The sequence below is a fragment of the Heloderma suspectum genome, chromosome 4 (assembly GCF_057233095.1).
Source record: "Heloderma suspectum isolate Gila_16-S chromosome 4, 16-S_ref, whole genome shotgun sequence".
Classification (NCBI taxonomy): Eukaryota; Metazoa; Chordata; class Lepidosauria; order Squamata; family Helodermatidae; genus Heloderma; species Heloderma suspectum.
Window position 1 is genome coordinate 78,514,612 of NC_139461.1, and position 25,884 is coordinate 78,540,495.

The window sequence follows — 25,884 nt, forward strand, 5'->3', positions numbered from 1 at the left end:
CAGAACTCTGAGATCCCAACCTTCAAAATCTTCAGATGGTACAGATCTGCTAATTCTTTCAGCAGCATTGGCTGTGGTCGTTTCCTTATCATACAGGATCCTAAGGACACGTCGGTCTTCTTAGTATAATTGGTTAGACTTTGAACATGAGGAAACTGTCCTGATCTAGAACAGGGATAAGAGAAAGTCATGTTATTGCAATACTGCCTCTTGGGATTCAGACTGGCTAAGGAAAAGAGCCACCTAAAGTGAGGCATAATTGCTTGGGCGAGGCAGAACTTCTGTCAATGACAGCCTATTCAGCCGAGATTAGCCAATTGACTGTTTCAAAAACGTTATTGCCTATATTGTGGATACTTTTTCTGGGCACAGCTGCCTTCAGAACACCTCTCCTGAGGATGAATTTATTTTGCATTGGCATGTAGTCCCAATAAAAATGCCACCTACAAATGTGCCAGCTGCTATATCGAATAAAATACATCAAGAGAGGCAAAGCATTCAGAGGTAAAATTTGGCTGAATGTTGGTTTATTCCAACTGTCTCCTGAGAAAAAAAGAAGTTTTCTAAAGAGCTTGCGAGCTTCTCAGCTGTTCCTCTGTGTGAGATATATCCTCTGTGTTGTAAAGGCCTGCATCTGATTTACCCTGAAGACCCTGAATCTGATTTACAATAATTCCTCCACTCTCTATGTTAGAAAACAGCCAATACATTTGAGTAGTTACCCAAGCTTAAGTCTACAGTGGGTGAAAGGTTGCAGCCCATGCTGAAAGAAAAGAGCAGGTGGACTCATGAACATGAGTATGGTTATGAGAGTACAAAAGTATTATAATGATACATTCATATGTTTTGGAGGGCTCTGATAAGCTGAAACAGTGCATTAAATCTCTGTGAACTGCATCTTCTCCCTTCTCCCACATGGCAGGCTAGGTAAATGGCGTGATAAACACAGGCGGTACAGTTGACACGGGGGAAGGATGGCCCAAGCCCTGCTCAATACAGGACTGTGTATTTTAGGAATGGCATGCTGCCCTTCTAGTTCCATTTTCAGGCTGGCAGATATTCCTTTTCCGGCAGTCCCAAAAGACATAATCCAAGCTATAGTTCTGTTTCAGTCATAGAATCATAGAATAGTAGGGTTGGAAGGGGCCTACAAGGCCATCGAGTCCAACCCCCTGCTCAATGCAGGAATCCAAGTCAGAGCATCCCTGACAAATGGCTGTCCAGCCTCATCTTGAAGGCCTCCAGTGTGGGAGAGCCCACCACCTCCCCAGGTAATTGGTTCCATTGTCGTATTGCTCTTACAGTCAGGAAGTTTTTCCTAATGTTCAGCCGGAATCTGGCTTCCTGTAACTTGAGCCCATTATTCCGTGTCCTGCACTCTGGGATGATCAAGAAGAGATCCTGGCCTTCTTCTCTGTGACAACCTTTCAAGTACTTGAAGGGAGCTATCATATCTCCCCTCAGTCTTCTCTTCTCAAGGCTAAACATGCCCAGTTCTTTCAGTCTCTCTTCATAGGGCTTTGTTTCCAGTCCCCTGATCATCTTTGTTGCCCTCCTCTGAACCCTCTCCAGTTTGTCTGCATCCTTCTTAAAGTGTGGTGCCCAGAACTGGACACAGTACTCCAGATGAAGCCTAACCAGTGCTGAGTAGAGGGGAACTAGTACTTCCCAGGATTTGGAAGCGATGCTTCTATGAATGCAGCCCAAAATAGCATTTGCCTTTTTTGCAGCCACATCACATTGTTGGCTCATATTCAGCTTGTGATTCATCATAAACAGCACACGAGAAACAGAAACTGGTTTTGTGAGAAACAGAAAATGCTCTAATAATGCTTAGAACATTCCGTGGCCTGCCTTAGTAAACACATCACTGTATGTAAATAAAAATTCTGTGATATGTTTACCTTTGTATAAAGACATTGGAAATGCAACCTTCAAAATTATTCCCACCCAGTTCTATTGGTTGACTCAACATTCTTCTTCCAAGGGTTCCAAGTACTGTTGTTGACTCGGGCACATCATCAACAAATAACTTAAGCCTAAATAAGAAAAATGCAAACCAGAGTGAAATTTTCAGAGCAAACTACTAAGCCATTTAAATATTTACTTACTTACATTGTTTGTATGTCACAGTTTAACAACTGTTCCCAAAGCAGTTTACAACATAAAACACAACTAATACCAACAAAAATGAAAGAAAACACCCCAATAAAAATAAATCAACTCAGTAATAGATCAAACACTGTAACAGGCACATTTTCTAATTTTAGTCTGAGTAATAGAAGCCTTTCTCTCAAGGATCTAGAGGAACAAACATGTTTTTGCCTGCCTTCAAAAGGAGACAAGGAATGAGATCAAATGAGCCTCCAGAAGGAGGTATCTATAACAGTGAGGCAACTACTGAAAAGGCCCTGCTTCAAATACAAGCATGGGCAACCTCCGGAGGTTGGGGTGCTACACTTCCCCGCCCCCCCAGTCCCCACAGGTGGCTGCACACCCTGCTGCATTTGCTGCCAAAATTCAGTGCTGTGGCGGCGAACCACCCTGAAAACCATGGCTTGTTCTAGGGTTTCAGGATGGTTTGTAAACCACCCCAACTAACCTCGCCGGGTTTGGATGTCATGACAACCTACACCCGGCAAGGGTAATTATGCTAATTAGACAGGTTGTGGCTGGCATGCGCATAGAGGGAAATGGCTGACTCATCAAAAAGAAAAGCACACATTGAACCAGTAAACTAGGGGTGGGCAACCTGTGGCCCTCCAGATGTTTTGGCCTACAATTCCCATCATCCCCAGCTGTACTGGCTAGGTTTAGTCAGTGTTACACGCATGAGCTGGAATGCTCCTGAGCAAGCTTTCCCATCTCCTCTCTTCGTCCCATTTGGCTGGGAGGATAACTTTGGCAGCGTTAGTTTCACTTCTAAAGAATCTCGGCTTAGTGTTACATATGAACCAGAGACTGTGGTTTAAAATAAACTCTGCTTAGTTAAACAAGTCAGCTACATAATCCATGGTTTGAAGTTTGCTTGTTTAGAAACAGTCAGGAGCTTGTTTTAAACCACAATCTCTGGTTTGTACTTAACGCTAAATTGAGATTCTATAAAACTGAAACTAAATGCTGCTGAAATCATCTTCCTACCAGTATGGGGTGAAGAGAGGGGAGGGGAGCGCATGAGCCCAAAGCTTTGTTCAGGTTGGCTGTAGCTCATGCACATAGCGCTAAACCATAGTTAGCATGATGTGTGAACCAGCCCACCGTGGGCCAAACTATACTGGATTTTTTTTAAAGTGCAGAGTAGATTATTTTCAGCAGGACTCCAGCATGTGTGTGTGTGTGTGGGGGGGGGAGATGTGGTCTCAAGGAATGTTCCCAAAGAATGGGGATGTGATCTCAAGGAATGGGGATGGGATCCTTCCCCAGCTGTGATCCCAAGAAAAATTGTAGTAATTAATCTTAGGAAAAAAGCTCACATTACATACTACACAATTAAACTAACGTCTAGGTTGGCACTCAAAGCTAAAAATACACTGGTTCTATGTTTTGACATTAACAGTACTGTAATATTCAGGAATGGAACTGTAAAGAGCTTTATCCAGAGCCTGTGCAAATACATAATGATCTGTTGGTTCTGAATTCCATATCTACTGTCGTCACTAATCCTAATACAGTTTAAGTACAGATCTTTATAACCAAACATCAAGTCAAGCAATAAAACGACACTGTCTCTTCTCTACCAAGACATTCACTCTGCCCCATAATCAAAGTAATGGACTTACGTGTCATCTTCTTTCATCACTGTTACATAATGCATTGAACCATCTTCATATCTTTTGCTAGACTGGCCTTCTTCATCAGCTAACTTTACAACTACAGATCCATTTCTCAGAAGAACAGTAAATATATCAGGCTAAAGAAAACACACAAACAAATTACAAAAACAAAATTTCATTTTTCAGGTTATAAGGATTTTGGGTTTTGCAACAAAGCAATTTGATTATATATGAACAAGAAACAAAGCAAAAGCATATCTTTCCTACCCGTAAATTGTAATTTAACAATGTTCCATAGAGTGCCAACGTGTGAAAGCCAAATCCAACTTGGAAATCATTGGGAAATGGGAAACCATCATCCTTCAAACCAAGTACTCCATTCTTGGAAAAACTTGCCGTTCTCACAAGCTAAAAATACAAATGGATAATTAATACCTTTTCGCTTACAAAATAGTGCACCTCATTCCTACTTTCCTTGCTTCTGCTACAATATCTGAAGTGAGATTAACACATCTCACTTGTGGTGGGACCTATGAGCTCCAGGGTCATATTGGGCTCATACATCCCATTGCAGGGAAGATCTGCAAGTCCTCAGTTTGCCAAGTTGTTTTTTTTTAAGATGTCTATTATGAATGAAAAGCAATCATAATTAAATAACTTTGAACACTATGGATTAATAGCCAGTATCAAAGGGAGCTGTAATATACAAGTTACCTTCCAATCATCAGGACATTTTCTGCTGACACCAAGAGTCTCAGAGAAGGTAGGGGAAGCCTCAAAGGAGGTTTTCACATTCATCATGCACCCACGAAATGGAGGTGTGGATATATTAAAGCTATTTCCAGAAATAAAAAAAACACGCTGTTTTTAAAGTTGCTATTGTCTATTCCTATTGCATTTTGGTGGGGTGTATAAATTGTTTCCCACTATCTTAGTTATCCTTATGGCAATTCAATAAGTGATGCCAAGAGATTGTGGCTTGTTCTCAGCCTTCCCCAACCTGACAACCTCCTGATGTGTTGGACTACAGCACCCAGCATGCCCCAGCACAACTGGAGGGAGCCAGGTTAGGGAAGGCTGCCCTAGATCACCCCTGGAACTTCATGGCTGGAAAGGAAGTGCAGTCTTAGTCTCTTGCTCTCAAACCGGGTGCTCTATCCACTGGCTCTCATTATGCTACCTCCAAGATCAAAGGCAGTATGGCCCTGAATTAAAAATTGCTGGGGGAAAGCAGTGGGAAGGGGCTATAACCCTCATGTCTGTGGGCATCCCAGAGACATCTGCTTAGGCACTTGGGAAACCCAGGGCTCTTCTTACACTCCTAACCTCACCCATGGGTAGCAAGTGAGGGGAATGGGGAGGCCAGCCCAGTCTATCACCCTTTCCCCACCCTTCTCCTACTCGTCAGATGCTCCTTTTTCCACCCTCTGCTCTTTCTCATGAGGCAGCGAATGCCCCAGGTGCTTCTGAGCATGTAGCTTTCTCGTGCTACTGTCATGTGTTGTGTTTGCACCCCTGGATGCCTTTATGTATGGGGCAGAGGGCCTTGGTTTGCTGTGCGCTATGGCCTAGAGTGTTGCTCCACTCTGCCCCCTGCTCCACTCTGCCCCATTGGGAGAAGACAGGATTGTACCCTCAATGGACATTCTCCACTTGGAATGTGTAAAGCTGCCTGGGTCTATATCTTTGTATCCATCCACTAGAAAAACAGTATTTAATTATTGTCATAATTATTTTTGAAAGAGGTTTTCAAGGCAAGAAGGGATAAAGTCGCACTAGTTTTTGGAGGGGGGTTGGTTTTGGGGGGAATTTGCTGAGAAAGGTGCCATTTGGGGAGATTCATTTATTTATTTCCTAAAACATACACCTAGCCTTTCAATATCAACCAGCATCCCCAGGGCAGCTTACAAACAGAAAAAAATACATTACCAATTAAAAAACAACAATTAGGCAACAGCAACAACACCATGCTGTTTTGTGACATTTTCTACATAAAAGCAGTGTACTAGAAATAGAAAAAATACATTTTGCTCCAAAACTGCAATCCCTCTCCTTCTATGCCAAAGTGCTTGCCAACAAGGAGAGGAGGATTACGTAGCTGCCACTTTAAAAGTGATGAAGATGTTCCTCCCTGTTTATGGTTCCCTGAAAGCTCTTCTGAATAATTTTTGTGAGAGGCAAAAGTTTAGTGAGAAGAAGCCCTCCATTTCAGCTTCAGCCTAGGAAAGGACTGTTTGCTCATCCAGTTTGACCCTCTGCTTTTTGTATTATTTCACATCAGGCCTGCACGTGACCTACCAAGGCAAATGCAGCCAACCAACTATACTGTAGCCTTCAGAATGACTGACCATGCCCATACCAGCCATCAAGTACAGGAGACACATTCATCCTCTGGCAGGACACAACACATGGATGATGGCTGCATTCATCATGCTGGACCACAGGTTATGAGGGCCTGATCACTATCTCTAAAGCTGTACACTAGAAATTAGTTCCAGTCCTCAAGATTGTTGTAACTCACCGTTCTCTTACAGAGCCTGGGATTCCACCCAAGTAATATGAATTGAAGGGAAATGTCGTTACGCTTGCTTGTACTTCAAACCCACGCAACGCAAACTGGTGAGGAGTAATGACCAAAACAACCTGAAATGAATAAAATAATTAGATTTAAAAACTAGCCTAAGAGAAACATACACAAATTGAGAACAGTGCATAGTAAAAAACAAAACAATGTGCAGCGTTACAGAGACCGGTTAAGATGCTTGGTTCTTCCTGTCACTCGTACCATCTACACGTCAGTGGGGGATCTCCCTTTAAAGCAAAGACCAACTTCAGAGAAGGGATTTGCCTCAGGGACACAGCAGGGGAAAAAAGGATTTGATTCTCCCTCCACTTGCTATATTAACTTGAAGAAGTCAAAAAAACTTCAGCCACTGTTAAATCCGTTTGTTTGTTGATTGATTGATTGATCGAAAGCCAAGAGCCTTCATCTATTTTTATTCATTATTTCCAGTTATATGCCTCTTTTTGAACCACTGGGTTTTCAAAGGGGCTAGCAATTAATTCAAACAATGAAACGTCAATATTTGGTGGTGGTGGTGGGGAAATACAAGTTCAAGAATAATAACAACAGTAATGTATAATTATGCCTAGCAGGGAATAATATAAACACAGCAAAATAAAACCCAAGAAGGCATCGCAAAACAATACGGGTTTAACAAAAAGGGCACAGATTTACTGGGGTTTGCTCACGATAATTACATTTACGATCAAAAGTTTCTGCCCGTGTGTGAAGCCTGCATACACAGTGGTTTCCAATTATCTTCTATGAGGAAAGAACACCTCCATATGTACCACTGAAATAGCTGTGACACCCAATGCATTTCTTCCTTGTACTTTCAAGAAATGACTTGAAGAGCATTTCCTTCATACAGGGGCAAATGTACATTTGCTTCATACAAGAGCATAATAGAGAGCCCCCCCCCGCCCCCCTGTACACGTGGGGCTTTCTATTATGCTAATATTAGAGGTACATAAGCTCTGTTCAGGCATTCAACATGAATGTGTGAGGGCACAAAGTGTTCACAGGACTGGTGGCACATGTAGTGGCCTCGTTCTCAATGTCCCACGTGTGGTGACTCTACCGCTTTGTTCACTGGAGTGAAGGTCTAAGGCGGGTCTCTAAGTGCATTCAGCTGAAGATGCTAAGAAGCTGATCAGGAAGCCTGCATTATCAGGGTTTCTGATAGCAGAGGGGCTTCTAAGCATGCTCAGCTGCACACATTTAGAATCCCCTTCAGATCTTTGTGCTACACATGAGGTCAGGAGGGGAGGAACGGAGTTGGCACGTGCAAGGGAAGTGCACACGTCCCTGGTACTCTACATACCTGCACCTTCATGCTGAACATCTCAGTGCAGCTATACTGTTGCATGCATTTAGGAGTGGGGTATTGGTCTCATAGCTTTGTATTTAAAACAAAGGATGTTTCAGAAATGATTAGTCGAACTGTTGTTCCATCAGGCCTTTAAATAATTTCCATACATCTAGATAAGGGTAAGAAAACTTACTTCTCTGAAGTAAGACATACAAAATAGCTAGAAGATGCTACCTAGAAATGTTTACTTTTGTGAAAGGTGTGAATGTGTGAAAGTTTCTTTGAAGGAAAAAAAGAGAGACTTACTCGTTGATCCACTCCATTGTTTATGACCACTTTGCTTTCTATCTCTTGTGGAGGCTGTGAATCAACTTTGTATCTGAATACTAAATGGCCTTTTTCAATCCTCAAACTGATGAACTTGTCCTGCAATTCAGAAAGGATGTCTATGGTAATATATTAGAGGCATCTCTTGGAATTAGGCATATTTATCCACACTCTGTGCATTAATCCTGAGAATTTCTGCTTTAATATTTGAAATAAAATGCATACTCCCAGCCCTCATGGCTATGGAGAAAGGAGTGCACACGTGAAGCCAATACTGACCATCATCTAAGCATCCAGCAAGGCAACTCTGGATGGTCTGGCCTTCCTCCACTACTTCCCTCCTTTTCAGAGGAACAAAGTACAACATATTTCTGCTCTGTGAGTCAGGCAGCCCGTTCCTTTCCCCAGGCATCATGAGGATTTACTGTAAGGGGCTCTGGGGCTTGAAGTGGGAACCTCAGAATCTGAGATTCCTGCTACTGTGGCCTCAGGCCTCAGACTGCATATAGTGACAGAGATACGCAACATCAGCCCTACAATTGGCAAAATGGAGCCTTGGGATTGGGCAGGCCTGGTACTGAGGCCACTGACTTCAAGGCATCAGAGATTGGATTCCAGTGCCCAGCCTGCCCCTGGCACCTGCGTTCATACAGTATACTGATGCATTTTCCAACTGTTCAGTAAACAACTCCAAAATTATTCAGCTACTAAAGACTTGGTGTAAGACTGTGAGAAAGCAGGGGTTGTGTTAGGAGGTCCATCTTCAATATAGTTGGCAACAGATGCAGTCAGGAGGTGATACCAGGGTGATCTACTGGGCAGAGTATTTGACTTGAGAAACTGGGGATCAGAATGTATTGTGAAAACTAGGCTGCATGTCCCTAGGCCTAAGGGGAGACATGAATGCTGCATCTCAGGAGTGTATGGGGTTTCTCTTACATGCATGTATGCTTGTCTCTATAGACATGAGCATGACTCTTCTCAACAAAGTCACTTTTGTCTTTGCAAAGAAGAAAAGTATATCAAACCTGATCAGATGTGAGGAACTACAACATCTCTACATAACTCATCACACCTTACCATACATTTCTAGGCTAGGAACTCATATTGCACCAGAAAAAGAACCCCAATGTTGTTTTCACAGTTTTTATAATAGTGTACATTACAACTTGATTCCAAAACACAGCCATTCACTTGAACTCTGTTCTGTTTCTTGCAGTTTACTCCAGTTAAGTGCTACTATTACACAAGCAGTGTAATAGTACATCAGAGTAATTACATCAGAGCAAGGAGGGAACTGTGGTGCTGGAGAAGACTCTTACGAGTCCCCTGGACTGCAAGGAGGTCCAATCAGTCCATCCTAAAGGAAATCAACCCTGACTGCTCATTGGAAGGACAGATACTGAAGCTGAAGCTCAAATATTTTGGCCACCTAATGCGAAGAGAAAACTCTCTGGAAAAGACCCTGATGCTGGGAAAGACTGAAGGCAAAAGGAGAAGGGGACGGCAGAGGATGAGATAGCTAGATAGCATCACTGATGCAATGAATATGGACTTGAGCATGCTCCGGGAGAGAGCGCAGGACAGGAAGGCGTGGCGTGCTATGGTCCATGGGGTCACGAAGAGTCGGACACGACTGAACGACTGAACAACAACAAGGAGGGAAACTCTGAAAGAAAATTTTAGACGTGCCTGGAGTTCCAACTTAACATTTCAGTAGACTTGCACCACCACTTCTTAAAAATTTACTCTGTTCCCTTTGATTTGGGACCATGCAAAACTTCTGACCCAACACTTCTTTCTCTCTTTCTTTAGTTAGTTATGACATGTGTATATTGTTTTTTTATTCAAGGACTGGCTCCACCCAGGGAATCAACCAGTCAGCACTGAGGATTGGCCCCCGGGGCTTCTCTCAAACGGCAGCATGATTACATAGCTCCCTGTGCCAGCCATGCAGCAAGAAGAAGAAACCAGCCACCACCCTCCACCAGCACAATAGCACAAACAAGGGAACTTGGTAAGCCGGGACCAAGGCTTAGGCTGGGAAATTCTGCTAAAGTTTCATGAAACTTCATCTGCCATTCTCAACTCTGAAGTATTTGGTTGTGGGCAAAGTAACTGGGCATACGATTTTTTTTAATAGCTTTCCCTGATGTGTCTAGGATGCTTGCTGGCATCATAATTCCTTGTTGGAAGAATACACAGATTTAGAATAACCTTCTTTCAATGGATTAAACTTATGGTCTGGGCTAAAAAGTTAGACAACTGTATGATCTCTCACATGAAATTCCTCTGAGTCTATTTCCTTATACTAGAGAAGTAACTATTGAAGTTAGCTGTCAATTATTCATCAAGCAATATGCCACACTATGACCTGGTTCACATTAAAGCTTCCACTTTCAATTAGCTTTAAGTGACAACCCAAGAACACCCCAATATTTAATGTGACATCTCAATCTAGAACTCTGGATTGTTGAGAGCAAACAACCCAGAGTTTAAACCCAACCCATGGCTGATTGTTGGGTTAAACTCTGGCTTGTTTAACTCTAAATAACCCAGACTTCCAGGTTCAGATGTCACATCAAGCAACCCAAGAATGGGGCATTTCTGGGTTATTGATAAAACTGATTAAAAATGGAAGTGGTGAGTGTATGGGAGTCAGTGTGCCTGTGCCCTTGCTTATGGCCCTGACAACCCATGGCTTAAACAACAGCAGGGCTGTCATTACCTGCAAACCAGACTTATACCTTAAGAGATATAAAAAGGCACACATGTTCTTTGAATATTTGCTACTAATTCTGATTGTTGTTCAGTTGCAATATATGTTGACGTTTATTTATTTATTACATTTCTATACTGCCCAATAGCCAAGGCTCTTAGTTCGAAGTTAGTATTACATAAATAGCAGGAGCTCTTAGCTTAAAGTTAGTGCTACATAAAATCTCAAAATATTATTTGCATGAATCTCACAGTGTTTGGTTAATTTCATTTTCCTCACATATATCGACATGAACAGAAGTGATCAAGTTACCTGGTCTTCTGCAAAAAACACCAAGCCTTCATCTGCAGTGGTCTGAATGTCTTGTTCATACCGTAAATGAGGTTTATTTGGTGAAGCAATATTAATAAGTGCATAACCTGTGCCTTCAAAATAGATTTTGTTAGACTGTTCTTTATATCTGTAATAAGAAAATGTGTAAATGAGAATTATCGCCTTCCTATGGGTATTCTCAGTATATCAAGAAATGTTTTAAACAAACAAAACATTCATGACAAAATGAAAACTATTCCAATTTAAGGTCATAAAAGGGAAACCTGTATTAAAAGCCAGAATAATTCTTACCAACAACTGTTGCTGTTTTTAAGAAATGGGCACACTAAGAATTTTTATTTTCTTTTTTAGAGCTGAATATCATACAACTTTGAGGCTTGAACTGAATGTTACACTCAGTTTTTAAAAGAAATCCAAAGAAGTCAGAGCTGTGTCAGAGAGGGGAGGCTGCTTAATTTTTTTTCCATTTCTGGTTAGCTCCCTGTAGGAGAAAAACCAGCTTAGAGAGATTTTGAGCTGAAAAATGACTGGAGGGGAAAGGGTTAAACAGTTTTCCTTCATGTTCCTTCCTCCACTCACAGCCTGCCCAGACTGCCTTGGGGTAAGAAACACATACAGATAAAAGAACCACAGAATGCCACTTAACACATAGTTTAAGCCTTAGTGTGGATTGAGACATAGGATATTTGAATGTGGAGAATGAGTATGGCATGCAATGAAGAAGTTGTGTATTTGCTTGATTGTGTGCCAAGCCCCAATTATTTCAGCTACCTTTGATTGGGTCTTTGCAGTGGTAGTAAAATGCCAAGTCATGTTACAAAATCAGGCCTTCATACCAGGACCAGTCCATGCCAAGAACCAGAACTGGACGAGACCTCCTCCAGGGAGAACCCCACTGCTGCCTCCTATGTGGCCAATGGAGTCAGCATGCCTTGACAGACACTCTGAGACTACCACTGCAGAAGATGCCCCATCTGAGGAGTTCATAGTCTGGTTCCTGATGCACCCTGACTGCCCACACAGCATCCATTCTGGGACCCTAGGTGCAAAGATGGCAACAAGTCCAAGCCAAACTCCAGACCAGAAGGTGCAGCATAAGGACTTCCACCTATGAGCCCAACTCTGGAAAAGGCTCATGAACTTAAGTGTACTCTGGATCAGATGCTCAGGGTCAGCTAAAAACATGTGACTTGCTTCCTGGTTGTTTCTGGTGTAATACCTCTTTCTACCCAGCTCCTAGCATGCCCCAGCACAACTGGAGGGAGCCAGGTTAGGGAAGGCTGCCCTAGATCACCCCTGGAACTTCATGGCTGGAAAGGAAGTGCAGTCTTAGTCTCTTGCTCTCAAACCGGGTGCTCTATCCACTGGCTCTCATTATGCTACCTCCAAGATCAAAGGCAGTATGGCCCTGAATTAAAAATTGCTGGGGGAAAGCAGTGGGAAGGGGCTATAACCCTCATGTCTGTGGGCGTCTCAGAGACATCTGCTTAGGCACTGTGGGAAACCCAGGGCTCTTCTTACACTCCTAACCTCACCCATGGGTAGCAAGTGAGGGGAATGGGGAGGCCAGCCCAGTCTATCGCCCTTTTTGAACAATAATTCTGACATTTTGGCTAAACAGCTTCAGCATCCTTGCCAGAGACTTAATTTGTGCCCAGTTTCCCCAGGTTCACTGGTAAGATGGGAAATTCCAAGCCATGAAGCTCAGTGTTGGCAGGAATGGGACAAGGCCCAGCAGTTGGCATAGATGGGCAGTCGCCGAGGGCCCAGAGGCTCAGGAGGGCACATCTAGTCAGCCTAGGGATGTCAGAGAATTCTGCCACGGATCTCGGTGAGGCCGAATGCCAGATAAGAGCTTTTCCCTTCTGAGCCCTGAAAAAGGTTCCCATCTTTAGCACATAGCAGGGAGAAGCTCTTATCTCCAATCAGCTGCTGATCAGATATAAGACCTTTTGCCTGAAGGAAGAGGGGGCAAGGTTTGGGGAAGAAACTGACAGGCCAGATGGGTTTTTCATGTCTGATGTAGAGTTGTGAATTTTTCTCAAGTGTTACTCATGGTAATAACCTTTTGCTGGCTACACAGAACCACTTTTCATCCCCACAGAGGTGATTGTCTTGCATGATTTCAGTGAGTTCATCCAGATGACCAAACATTCCTGGGGTGAGCACTCTTGTCCCGTGGTAGCTCATTCATTAGTCTCATCCCACTAAGTGGAAATCAAGGTTTTACTATGTATCAGGCACAGATATGTAGAAGAACATGTGATAGAATGTTTGTTTCTATGGGCTCCTTATGATCTAAATAGGACTTGGACCATGGGACTAACAGTTCAGCCCAACTAATTTTTAAGGCTTGCTGAACTCCTATCAGCTTGTGATTCAAATGTATTCTGGATCCTTTCACCAACTCCTTTGCCTGAAGATGTCACTACTGTATTATAGAAAATAGCACTTGTAGGTTTTTGAAAGCTGATCATGTCTATCCATCCTTGACTGTGATAAACAGAATATGATTGATTATGTATTATAAAGCTCCAAATGTACATTTATTTACAGCACATACCATCTGGTAAGAATTTTTTTTTTACCTTCTGCATGGTTGAACTTCAGTAGTATTGAGATTAAAAGTCCTTTTGAAATTGTACAGGCTGATAACTCTCTCATTTAAGCTGTCTAATTCAATGCATCCTTCATAATGAGGATAGTCTAGTGTACTGGGAGGCTGTAAGAATAAAACACAGAAATTGTAAAGCTGTGATTGCTACAAGGCTCTGCAAGCCGGGCTGGGGGTATACTGCATTTCCATTATTGCATTGCATTGCACAGGCACAGCCACTGCAACAAGATTCAGAATTCCACATCCTGAGAATCACAGCTTTTAATTAAAAGAAGAAAAAAACAAGGTTCTAGCCCATATGGTTGCAAAGTAAGTTTGAAAATTTGGGAGCATTGACTTGCTGCGTATATGGTGTAATGGTTAAGAGCAGGGGTAGGCAAGTCCAGATGTTTTGGACTACAATCCCAATAATTCTTGACTATTCACTATGCTAGCTGGAGCTTATGGGAATGGTAGTCCAAAACAGATAGGAGGGCAACACGTTGTCTACCTCTGGTTAAGAGCATCAGACTAGAGAGACCCTGGTTCAAATCCCCACTCAGCTATGAAGCTCCTTAGGTGACCTCACAATATTGCTGCAAAGATAAAATTGGAGTGGGGGGAGAGAATCACCTTTGCAGCCCTTAGCATCCCAGAGAAAGGGATAAAAATGGATGATGATGATGATGATAAAAAACAACTACTAATAATAACAGGCAGTATCCAACAGGGCCTCTGTGCTCCCACAATTTTTTTTGTGCCAGCAGACTGACTGCTTGCACAACAGAGACTTAGTGCTCCCTAAAGTAATCCCAGAAATAGCAGAAGTTCTGCAAAATCCGCTGACCTGCTCTGTTCCAGAAATGAGCCAAAATGCTTGTTTCCAGTTGTTTTAAGAAGCACTAACTACCCGTTGTGCTAATGGTTGGTCCTGTCAGTGCACAGGCACAACAGTATACTGCCTAACAACAACAACAATAATAACAGCTATAACAGCAATAATAACTAATAATATCTCAGAAATCTGAGAGTTCTTTTAGCAGAACTACCACAAGTCTTGGAAGAAGTTTTGATAGTTCTATATATCTCCTGATTCTCTTTGTAGCCAGCAGAAGCAGAACAAATCATGTAAAATAATTTTGTTCAGATTACAAAATTCTGCTTCTTAGTACAAAAATTGGACAACTCTTGGCACAGGATATGGATGCTTTAAAAAGTCCAACGAATATCCCATCATGACTTCAGCTACAAGATATTATTGCTGAGTTACTTCCTGTGAAGCAACTATAAAATGACAGAAGTATCAGAAGTATCACCCATTGGTTTACACAAAGAAAGATCTCATGATAATATTTTTATAAGTTAGAAACACATTACTCTAAAGTCTGGTGGGTATCCTCCAACATAGAAAACCACATTTTCAGGATCCAGGCTGAGGAGAGTGTTACTATTCCCACTGCTGTACTCATAAGGTCCTAGGCTTGATGGTGAAGAGGAGGTTGCACCTTTAATGTAATTCAGCTTTGCATACTGGTAAATTCTAAAAAGAAAAGAAAAGAAAAGAAAAGGGGGAAACCACAAACAGAAGTGAAAGATCTCAGAATATGAGATTGTCACAATATGAGATCAAGTTCAAGAAAATTGGGAAACACTTTATTATAGAGTTCCCTACCTCTCAAACTTCACATAATCCAAAGTTGCTTCCTTGTGCTCACTCTCGTACACCGGTTCAGGCACTTCTATTACCGCTTCATTACCTCCTAGGCTATAGGCGCAAATAAGCTGGCCTTCCTGAACAGCCATGCCTATGTAGTCCTTGGAACTCTAAACATGAATGTTTAAGGTAATAATTAAGAGAGTTGCTTGACATTTTACATTTTTCCTATTATTCCTTTTTCTAAAAATAGCAGTTGATAGGGAGGCAATCAAGATCAGCCCATGGCACACAGGGAATGGTTTCTAAGGTTTCTTTTTACCTTAGAAGCCTAAATCAGTTTTAGGCCATTTGAGTAGATACGACTCCTTCAAGGAATGGTTGGAATTAGAGTTCTGAACCTTCTGATAATATTCTGTTAGAATGTCCTAGCCCCCACACATATCTAGATTCCGTGATTCCTTGGGCAGTAGTTCAGATAGCTAAAGCATTTTACACCTATAGCATAGCCATGCCTTCATTTCCAGAAGTTGGTATCAACAAATGTCATTTCATGTCAGTTCACATTTGCCACCCAAAATTAAAGTAGCAGTCAATAAGGAATGCATAAGCGTGTTTAAAGATGTGTGTTTAAAGAAATGGCCATCCCCATTTCAGCTAATGTTAGACAGAGCAATTGTAAGTGGTGCTGGGAGATCGGTGGTGGAGAGCGCTACTAGCTCACAGAAGCCAGGACAGGAGATGGCTGGACATCTGATGTGGGTGCAAAAAAGGCAAATCCTATTTTGGGATGCATTAACAGAAGTATAGCTTCCAAATCACGTGAAGTACTAGTTCCCCTCTATCCAGAACTGGATAGGTCTCATCTGGAGTACTGTGTCCAGTTTTGGGCACCACACTAAGATGGATGCAGTCAAACTGGAGAGGGTTCAGAGAAGGGCAACAAAGATGATCAAGGGGACTGGAAACAAAGCCCTATGAGGAGAGACTGAAAGAACTGGGCATGTTTAGCCTTGAGAAGACTGAGGGGAGATCAGTGAAAGGTTGTCACAGAGAGGAAGGCCAGGATCTCTTCTCAATCATCCCAGAGTGCAGGACACGGAATCATGGGCTCAAGTTACAGGAAACCAGATTCCGGATGAACATCAGGAAAAACTTCCTGACTGTTAGAGCAATACGACAATGGAACCAATTACCCAGGGAGGTGGCGGACTCTCCCACACTGGAGCCATTGAAGACGAGGCTGGACAGCCATCTGTCAGGGATGCTCTGACTTGGATTCCTGCACTGAGCAGGGGTTTGGACTCGATGGTCTTATAGGCCCCTTCCAACCCTACTATTCTATGATTCTGTGATTTATTTATTTAAGACAATTTTACCCCACTTCTCCAAAAACAGGAGTTGCTTCAAGCAGCTTATAAAATATAAAAAACAAGAACTAATCCTTAAAATACACGAGCAAGTTAAAAGCAGCAGTGTGGAATACCAGAACTAACAGTCAATAAATAAAATTAAGCAACAGGAAAGCCACATCCTTGGATGTGGAGCAGTATAGAAGTCTTGTAAATAATTTTAAAAAATAAAGGAACTGATTAATTTTAATTAATTAAGATTTGTCCATGTGGTTGAAGCCTGCAGTAACATCTTTAGGCACTAGGGGCAGACTTTCCTTATCAGCACATGGCTTTGCAGTCCATACAGTTTAAAGCCCAGGGAGATCAGTAGGCTGAGGGAGAGTTATACCCCCTCTCCCCTGCTGTGGGGCAGCTCCCCTCAGGGAAAGACACCACCCTCAGGGAGCTATAGGGATGCACCATGGCAGGAGCCATAGCTGGGGGTGCTAGCAGGCATGGCTTCACTCAGACAGGGCAGCCACAATGCGTCCAACTCTGACAGATGTGTAAGTTTGCTTGAAGGCTTTGCTGTATCAAACTGAGGGCTATTCCAGGCTGTGTGAACTTGGGTCCGATTGCTAGTAAGAAATAATACAAGTAACAAGATCAGCAAAGGAATACCTACATCTTTGTTACCCAGGTACATGACAAACATGTTGGACGTCTGACGCCGTGGGCTGTCCAACCTTGAGAGAGGCCTTTGAAGAAATAAAGAAAGGGAGGTATAGCCCTTCAGATCATCAAGGATGGCAGGAGGCTGAACCTCAACCCCAGAACTGCCATTGAACCTCATGGGAATAACAACCTATTTAGAATAAAAAGGGAATATAATCAATTGCAAACCCAGGATAGACATCAAAACAGCAACGCAACAATACAAGAATTGGTTCTTTCTTGAATATAGTGAGCAACCTTAGATGGTAAGCCCAGTACCCTCTTTCTCTGTGGCCGTCTTGTAGGTTGAAAAATCATGCCTGCTCTTTAAGCATGGATTCACATGAGCATTTCTCTGGGAACTGAAGTAACCCTGTTAAAGTCAAGCTTCCCTGTGTACTATTTGGACATGATAAAAGAGGTCTCTTTGTGATATTTTCAGCCTGTCCAAAAGCCACTTCTCCCCAAGATTATCTGGGTTGATCCAAAACAGTAGACTACAGATTAGCAGGATCTATGTGGACAGTACAGTGCAAAGAAATGTGTATTGCACAAAACCTCCCATTTTAATTGATGCCTATTTTTTGCAGCAGCTTTCCTCAGATGTCCAGTTTAGTTTTTCATCATTAAACTTGCCCTAGAGAAAACTGCTATCCAGGCAGGCCCTGGGTATACATTATTTTTTATGGAAAGGTTTCGCTAAATACACCTGGATAGCAATAATACTTTCGTGAAGGTATAGAGCAACATACTTGGGTGAATATGTGATGACAGATGAAAAAGAGGAAAGAAAAAGCAACGAGCTTCTTCACAATGGGCTTTTTATCCCACAACTTTACCAGGGCTTCTGCTTCTGGATTCTTTGCGGGATTAAAATCAGCTCCTTCACACACACTTCCTCTTGGGGTGGGGTGCAAGTTCTATATGTTTCATTATACAGCCACTAGATAATGCTGCTGTTATAGTGCAACTCCCTCTTTACGTTGACAAATTCATTGTTTTATTACCTCATTATCTCCGTTTCAAATAAAGCTGCAGAAATGGCCAGAAAGCACAGGAGAGGCATTGGAGGTTGATGACATCATGTAAAGGACCTGCAAACTTCCATGAGTAACCAACCTCAATAGCAGGATAAAAGCCCCATGTGGAGAAGCCCAATGAAAGATTTTGCCACATACCTTGTTTGCAGCATCTCTAGCTTGTTGGATGAGCTCTCTGATGCGATTTATATTCTCAGTTATGTTGCCTATTGGCATAAGTTGTTGGTTGATGCTTGTAATCTTGTTAAACAGATCTGGGAGGATGTTTGTTAAGTTCTTAACTGTTGGTAGGATTTTTAAAAGGGAGGAGAAATGTGGTAGCATTGTTGATCAAAATGTAAAAAATATGTCACATTTTCTGCACATTTAATTGTTGGAATGCATTGGTGCACACTCTATTCTTACTTGGGCTGAAACTGAGACTTTATCCCTGAAATAAATAGTTTTACTTTGATACATGATAACACAGAGAACAGAGTTCTTTATTTTGTATTCAACTTAGTGCTTTTCTCCTCTATTATTATAATAATAATATACTATTATTAATAATAATAATAATGATATGCATAACATTTAGTTATTAGTAACAGTTTAGCTACTAGTGAGGAACAGAGAGAGGAAGCAATCATTGACTAAAGCTTGCCAAAGGCCTGTTCCTACTTTGTTTGCTGGGACCAAGCAAGACAAGATACAGCTAAGGCCACAAGCCTAAACAGACATACTTGAGAGTAGTCACTGTAAACAATATTGAACTAGATGGACCGATGGTCTGGCTCAGTATAAGGCAGCTTCCTATGTTCTTGAGCCCCATTGGATACAATGAAGATTACTTCTGAGTAAATTTGCCTAAGATTGAGCTGTATGCGTAATTATCATGATAACTCTCCTAAGTATAGGTGTTACAGAGAACAGCTGGAGTGGAATGTGGAACTACATCTTATAAAGAACATGGGGTTGACACAGGAAGTGGCATGTCAAGGTCTGGCTCTATAATGTCAAGTTCAACTTACACCGACTACCACTGGGAGGGGCAGAGAAATACACATGACAATGAGCTTGACATGAACGGAGGGAGGAATTCGCTATAGGGCTGCCCCTGTAAACAATGGGCACAGTATGAACTTTCAACAACAGCAATACTGCTTAATTCTCCCTTATGTAAAAGGCATCATCAGAAGAAAATGCTAATATTAATAATGGAAGAGGTCCATGGAGCAAACAAACTGCCTACCTGTATTGTTTGCATCTTTCAAAGCCCTGTTGAAGTTAGCACTCTGTGTGGTTCCATAGGAACCCCTTATGTTTTCAACATCTGCTTTAATTGGGTTCAGCTCATCGAGTACATTAGCAGTAATACCGTTGGCATTTCTGACCATGTTCTTTGCACTTGTGATCATGTTGTCTATGTCATCTAGCAGGAAGACAAAGATGTATAATGATTCATAACATTTTTCATTCTTTTCTTTTAAAGTGGGATCAAAAGAGTAACTTTTCCGCTGTAATGTATGGCTTAGGATCTACATTATTCTAAGTGAGCAAGTGAATTTGGTATAATCACACATTCTCGTTCCTCATTTTTCCCCCTCCTCCTGAAGGTGGAGACCTGAGTAGGGCTATTTTTTAATTCACTAGGCATAATAATAAATGCAATAAAATATACAACAGTAGAATTCCACATCAAATTACATACCTCTGTTTATCCCTCGAAGCCCATTTTGGAACGATGTAAGATCTCCCTGTATCACATTTTTCTTGCGCTCAGCATCCTGAAGTCTGCTCTTTATAACATCAAGAGTTGGACTGATTTCTGTAAAATAATTAATCTACTGTGAATCATCCTGGTAATTATGGATTGTACTCATTTCTGGTGAAGCTTCTCTACTCTGCTCTCAAGGCTTTCTTTCACCAGGATGACAAATTGTGTCTCCATCACAGCCAAATTCAGCTGTAATGTAATTCCATTATATGAATTTGGCTACATTTACATTTGATTTTGGATTTCAATGAGCATTGGGTATCCTCAGGAAACCTGGAATTTTGCATTACAAATCCAATGTTCTGCAACCAGAGAATAAGACGTTGGCAAGAATTAAGCTTCCAGAAAAGCTCAAAACTAGTCTGCCTAGCTGAGGACTAAGTAGGGACAAGGATATTTTGAATCTTGTTACATATTGCCCTGAAAGATGGCCTAGATAGATTTTAAATAAATAAAATAAATTTTGCCCCACATCCAGGTTCCCCTTATGACCTAGACCCCCTGAGCAACTCCTTAAGGATCTCTTGCTTCCTTAAGAGTCCCACCTTTCTTATTTTAAAATTCCCCTTCCCACTAACATGGGGTTTAGGTTGTAGACATGGGGTGATTGAGACTCCAGACTGTATTGCCCCAGCTGTGGGCTTCGACCTCTTAATTTAGACTTCGAAGCCCACAGCCAGGGCAATACATTTGGCGTAGCGAGCAGGGTGCCAAGAATACTGCTATGTTCAGATTCAAAGAGAAGGAGGATCGTGGGGTCGGCGTGTTAAACCGACTCCCGGACTGTCCACAGTTGGAGCTGTGGGGTCCGGGTGCAAAGCAATCGGTAGTCCAGTGTGACCCGATTGCAAGGCCAGCGGTCGAAGCCCACGGCTGGGGCAACACACAGGCACCTGGGGTTTAACTCAATAGTTTGCTGGTAAATTAAAACAAGCAAATCACAACTAAAGGTATTTTCTCAATAAAGCTGAGTGACACAAAAGGCATTAAGGGAAAATAAAAGTTGCAAAAATGCAAGTTCCTCTACCCTAGATGCACTTAGACTTCTCCACGCTGCTTCTTCCTCCTCTCTCTTATGCTCTGGTCTCTCTGACTCTGGTCTTACTGGCTCTCTCTCCCTTTTTATCCCCACCTTCCCCCAACCCAAAAGTACTGTTTCAAACCTGAGGAAATGAAATCTAACTTGGGAAAATGAAACTTAACCAGGGAAATGAAACTACGCCTCTCAAGGATACCCCTCCCAACAAAAAAGTCAGGCCTGTAGGCCTGACCTTTTTACCTTGCCTCTGTAGGCCTCAAACTTTCACACCCTGTAATGGCCAGCAGCTGTGAGACCTTGCCCCAGTCCAGGGGGAGCTATAGCCTGTGACACCAATTCCAAGTCAGACGGGGATGCTGTAGAGTCAGGCCCACCCATGGTACTCTCCATCCCACTTTGTCTCTGGCCCAGACCACCACTGGCATTTGGCCCTGACAGATTAGCCCTGATTAGCACCTGATAGAAATAAAGTCTCCCACCTCTGGTTTAAATCATGAAAGGCCCACTTTGATATTCTCAGGAGCCCTCTAATCTCCATGTATTCTGGGGGGCTGGGAGTATATTTGGCTACACAACTCTGATCCCTCTAATTCTTGACACTTTTTGTATATGTTTATTTTTCTTATAAGTCAAACTGTATGCAAAACTTTTTTTCCTACACTTTGATTAAAATTTGTTAAGAGCTGCTGCAGGCCAGATAAAAATGGTTGCACAGGTTAGATTTGTGCCATGGGCCACCAGCATATGCCTGCCCCTGATTTGAAAGGCTCTTAGTTGATTCATGTGATGATTTCTAAAGTGGTAAAGCACAGAGATTTAACCACCTCAAGTGTCATGTAGGGAGATCCATTTCTCTGACAGTCACCCTATATCTGAATATTTCAAAGAAAAGCCCCTTTAGATTCAATCATATTTTTTAAAAAAAATCTGATGTAGTAACTTTGTTATTGGTTCATGTGAAAACTGCCTGTTTCAGACTAAATGTTTCCAGAATGAAACTGGGGTGGTGGTAAAGATTGTGTGAATCAGCTCCTAATGAGGAAAAGTCTCGAACGGCAGTATTAAAACCTTGCAAAACTTTTCTCAACCTTCACATGACTTGTTTGGTTTTTTAAGATACCCTGTAATGTCTTTTGTGCCGTCTGTGCTTGATTTAACAGATCACCACTGCTGGTCTTCAGTCTCTTGGCCCTTCCAGCAAGATCTTTTCTCTCCGTTGTCTGAAAATGAAGCATTGACATGTAAGGTGTTTATATACGGTAGGCAGAATATAGCAAAAGAATTTAAAATTCATAATCCAAGCCAGGGGTGGGCAGACTTCAGGCTTGTGGGATCTACTTTCCTTTTTACTACAACCCCAATGGTCCACTAACGAGCCAGGTGAAAAATAGTGTGTGTGTGGGGGGGAGATACACTCTTAGAATTAAGGAACAAGGGTGCCTCTGAGGGCCAAGCTAAGCTTTTGGGAAAGCATGCATCGTGGAGCTATGCATGCTAGTTTTTTGTACTCTCCTGTAAGCGCGTGTGGGTCCGGTTTTGTGGGGAAGCAGGGGGGCAGGGAGAAAAAAAAAGCCTCCATTGACTCCAATTGAGACTTAAAAAAAAAAAAACCCTGCCTCCTTGCAGGGCTAATGGGATTTTGTTTAAAAAACAGATGGAGGGAAGTTTTAAAAAAACCCTCTTGTTGGCTTAAATTAACAGGCCAACACTTTGAGGTTGGACCTTGCAACCTTCTTCCTAATGCAGGGGTGCAGAACCTCCTTCAGCTCAAGGGCCTGGAGAAGCTCTTGGCGGCCACGTTCCAGGGATGGGCAGGGCCAAAAATACCAGCAAATTTTATCTTGAAGCTCTTACTGCCAGCAACTAAGTCTTAAGAGAGGCATTTCAGGCTTTTAGAATGGGGAGCATCTTTACAAAAGCTAGGAAGCTACTCAACAATCGGTGGTTGGTGGAAAGCGGCTGAGACCTTCTGGGGAACCCTGAAGGACCAGATTAGGACCCCCAGAGGGCCAGATGTGGCCCCCAGGCTTGAGGTTCTGCAACTCTGTCCTAAAGATTGCCCTTGGCTTGTGCAAGCTCAACTGTAGCCCCCACAATAAAATCCCAGTGGTAAAAATCTATTACGTGACCATTATGACATGTTTTTAGAATACTCTTACTGATAAAGCTGAATCTGCAGCATTTGCTGCTCTGTTAGCTGCTGCCTCTGCTGCTTTGATGGCATTAATAATGTTCTCATATGCAGTAGCGGCTTCCACAGCGCAGGTCACCAGCTCATCTTTACTGGCATTTTTCTTGATCCTGTGGGGGAGAAAAAAGCAGAAAATCTAGCAATTCAGAGAGTGTATAGTTAACATATTTTTGGCTGTCCTTTTGGGTTTTGCTTATAAATTACCATCAAGAATGAGCACCCTACCAATGCATTCCTTTTTTAACATTGAGAATTCATGTTATGAGGCACTCCTTATGTGGCAGTGGATCAAAGTGGCCAATCCCCAGGAAGCCCTTGCAGGAAAACAGCAGAATTTTAAAACTCAAACACTCACGTGTGTGCATGTGTGTGTGTGTGTTTGCAAAATAACCAAGGGCATGGTCCAGCCAAAGTTAAACCCTGTATACATTTCATGGATTCCATTTGGAGAAGGCTAAGCATTTGCTTAACTTACCTACTGCAATCAGTGAGACATAAGCATGCTTAACTTTGGCTGGCTCATGCCCAACATGTATAGACTGTCCCATTTGCAGTCCAAAATTTGGGCCCCTGTTGCCTTCTAAAGATCTGGCAGCTTCTTTCAACAAAAAGCCTAGTGCTGCTCACTTTACAGTTCTCCGCAGCTGAGAAAATGGCATCCATTTCCAAATCACATGGGAAAGGAGCTGTGGCAGTTTTCCAGGGGGAAGAGAAAGTTAAATAGTGTGATGGGGATAATGGACAAATTCTTGGCACTGGCTGAGGCACATTTCAGGTGCCATCTGAAGGGAGACTGCCCGGAAGGGTGGAAGGGTGGGTGGCTAAAGCAAGAGGGATGGGCAGCAGTGGGCAGCCTGGCACTCTGAAGATAATCACCAGGAGAAGCAGCTGCAGCTGCTGCCCTCTTAATTTCTCCAAAATGGTTCTGGGCCCTAACGCGGGTATTTTGAGGAAATTAAGATGGCAGTAGCTGCCTCACCTGGCACTTTTCTTTAGAGCGCCAGACCCTAAAAAAATGTTTTCAAAAAGGGAAAAGAGTGGTTTGAAAAAAACACAAAGAGAGGCCAGTGTTAGCCACAGTGAGCCCTGGCATTTGCGTCATTATGCTGGCTGCTAATGCTAAGCCTCCCTGCCTGCCTCTCTGGGCTTGCAGGAGAAGCATTAAGATTTGGAACACTGATCCAATATAGCAGGAATGGGCAACTTGTGGCCCTCCAGTTGTTTTGGCCTACAACTCCCATCAGCCCTAGCCATCATAGCCAATGGCGAGGGATCATGGGAGCTGTAGGCCAAAACATCTGGAGGGCTACAAATTGCCAACCTCTGCAGTATAGTATCCTTCCCTCCACCCCATCCTTAAATTGGCTTTTATAAAACGGGCTTATCCTTTCTTTTGCCTTTGCAGTTTACCTTTAACACAGGAGAAACAGCATGCAACTTCAGCAAGATACATAGTACTCTCAAGCTATTCATTTGCAGAAATGAAAACATACTCATCCAGTTTTCTTGCCAAGTCTTGTAAGTTTTTGGCATGCTCTTCTGCTCTCACCACTAGAGGTTCCTTGCTGGCTGATAAAGAATGATTCTTAACTTTTTCATTGAGATCCTTCCTTGCTCCATCCAGTTGGGCAATTAAATTTTCATATTCCTGGAGTTTGAATAGAAATGCCATTTTATGTGCTGTCACCCAGCCATGTTATAAAACTGCAAGAAATCGATGGCATTCTATTGTTTGTGTGGCTTTAGCTTTCTGTGCAAATCCAGATGCCTGAGCAGAGCACAGAAGATTAAGCAGAGACGATTAAATAGAGAAAAATATTTTTCATATCACTTGTATTTGTAAGCAGCTGTTACTGCCTACAAAATCAAATCATTATTTGGCATGTATTTTTATTTCCATTACAATGACACAGTTGATCCTTCTCTCTTCACAGAATTATAGTGTTACTTCTTCAGTACCTCTTTACTCCTTTGCAGCAAGCCAAATATGCTGTTTGCTTGAGACCATGTTGCTTCAGCAGAAGTTAGAATATTCAAGATGTTGTTCTGTTGTTTAGTCATCTCTTTGGTTCGTTTCTAACAAAGAAATAAAGGGCTTACTGATTTATTTATTTTTTAACAGCACAAAGTAGAGCTCTCATGTTGGGCAGAGCCATAATTAGTATACTCTTCTACACAGTAACAAGAGACACAATCCAGCCAAAGGTTGGCTCCTACTGCAAGTTTCATTTGGGGAACGGTGCAACGTGTTTAATGACAGGATTGCATTTATCCTGTGGCAGGCTGGTCCTAAATCAGCCAAGGGTATTAGAAGTCAAGATGTAGATCAAGGGAAGAGGGATATTTAAGAAAGAGGAGAAGGGTATTCTCTGCTAGGCTGTTGGCACAGAAGTGTCCCCCTGCAAACCCACTCCCAAACTAAGGAGGAGAGACAAAATTAAGTCTTTTCAAACTCTTCTGCTGCCACCAGAGCTGTTATCTGTGCTCTGGACCCTGCTTCCTGCAAACCAGGAAGAGCTAGTCTGGGATTGTA

At 42.4% G+C, this 25,884-nt stretch overlaps 1 protein-coding gene across 1 annotated transcript in view; it reads right to left on the reverse strand.

Annotated features, from left to right (window-relative positions):
- LOC146347041 (laminin subunit alpha-3-like) overlaps positions 1-25,884 on the reverse strand; it is a 133,389-nt gene that overhangs the window by 16,617 nt on the left and 90,888 nt on the right. Inside the window, exons 33-51 of the mRNA XM_084851463.1 lie at positions 25,311-25,427; positions 24,845-24,999; positions 23,320-23,461; positions 22,281-22,380; positions 20,056-20,172; positions 19,597-19,776; positions 18,504-18,646; positions 17,297-17,476; positions 15,296-15,447; positions 15,001-15,163; positions 13,616-13,749; positions 11,007-11,154; positions 7,955-8,074; positions 6,295-6,416; positions 4,488-4,608; positions 4,041-4,181; positions 3,780-3,910; positions 1,905-2,039; positions 21-165 (exon numbers count right to left, since the gene is read on the reverse strand). Of these exons, the coding sequence (XP_084707589.1) occupies positions 21-165; positions 1,905-2,039; positions 3,780-3,910; positions 4,041-4,181; positions 4,488-4,608; positions 6,295-6,416; positions 7,955-8,074; positions 11,007-11,154; positions 13,616-13,749; positions 15,001-15,163; positions 15,296-15,447; positions 17,297-17,476; positions 18,504-18,646; positions 19,597-19,776; positions 20,056-20,172; positions 22,281-22,380; positions 23,320-23,461; positions 24,845-24,999; positions 25,311-25,427 (2,646 nt within the window). The remainder of the gene's footprint in view (positions 1-20; positions 166-1,904; positions 2,040-3,779; positions 3,911-4,040; positions 4,182-4,487; positions 4,609-6,294; positions 6,417-7,954; positions 8,075-11,006; positions 11,155-13,615; positions 13,750-15,000; positions 15,164-15,295; positions 15,448-17,296; positions 17,477-18,503; positions 18,647-19,596; positions 19,777-20,055; positions 20,173-22,280; positions 22,381-23,319; positions 23,462-24,844; positions 25,000-25,310; positions 25,428-25,884) is intronic.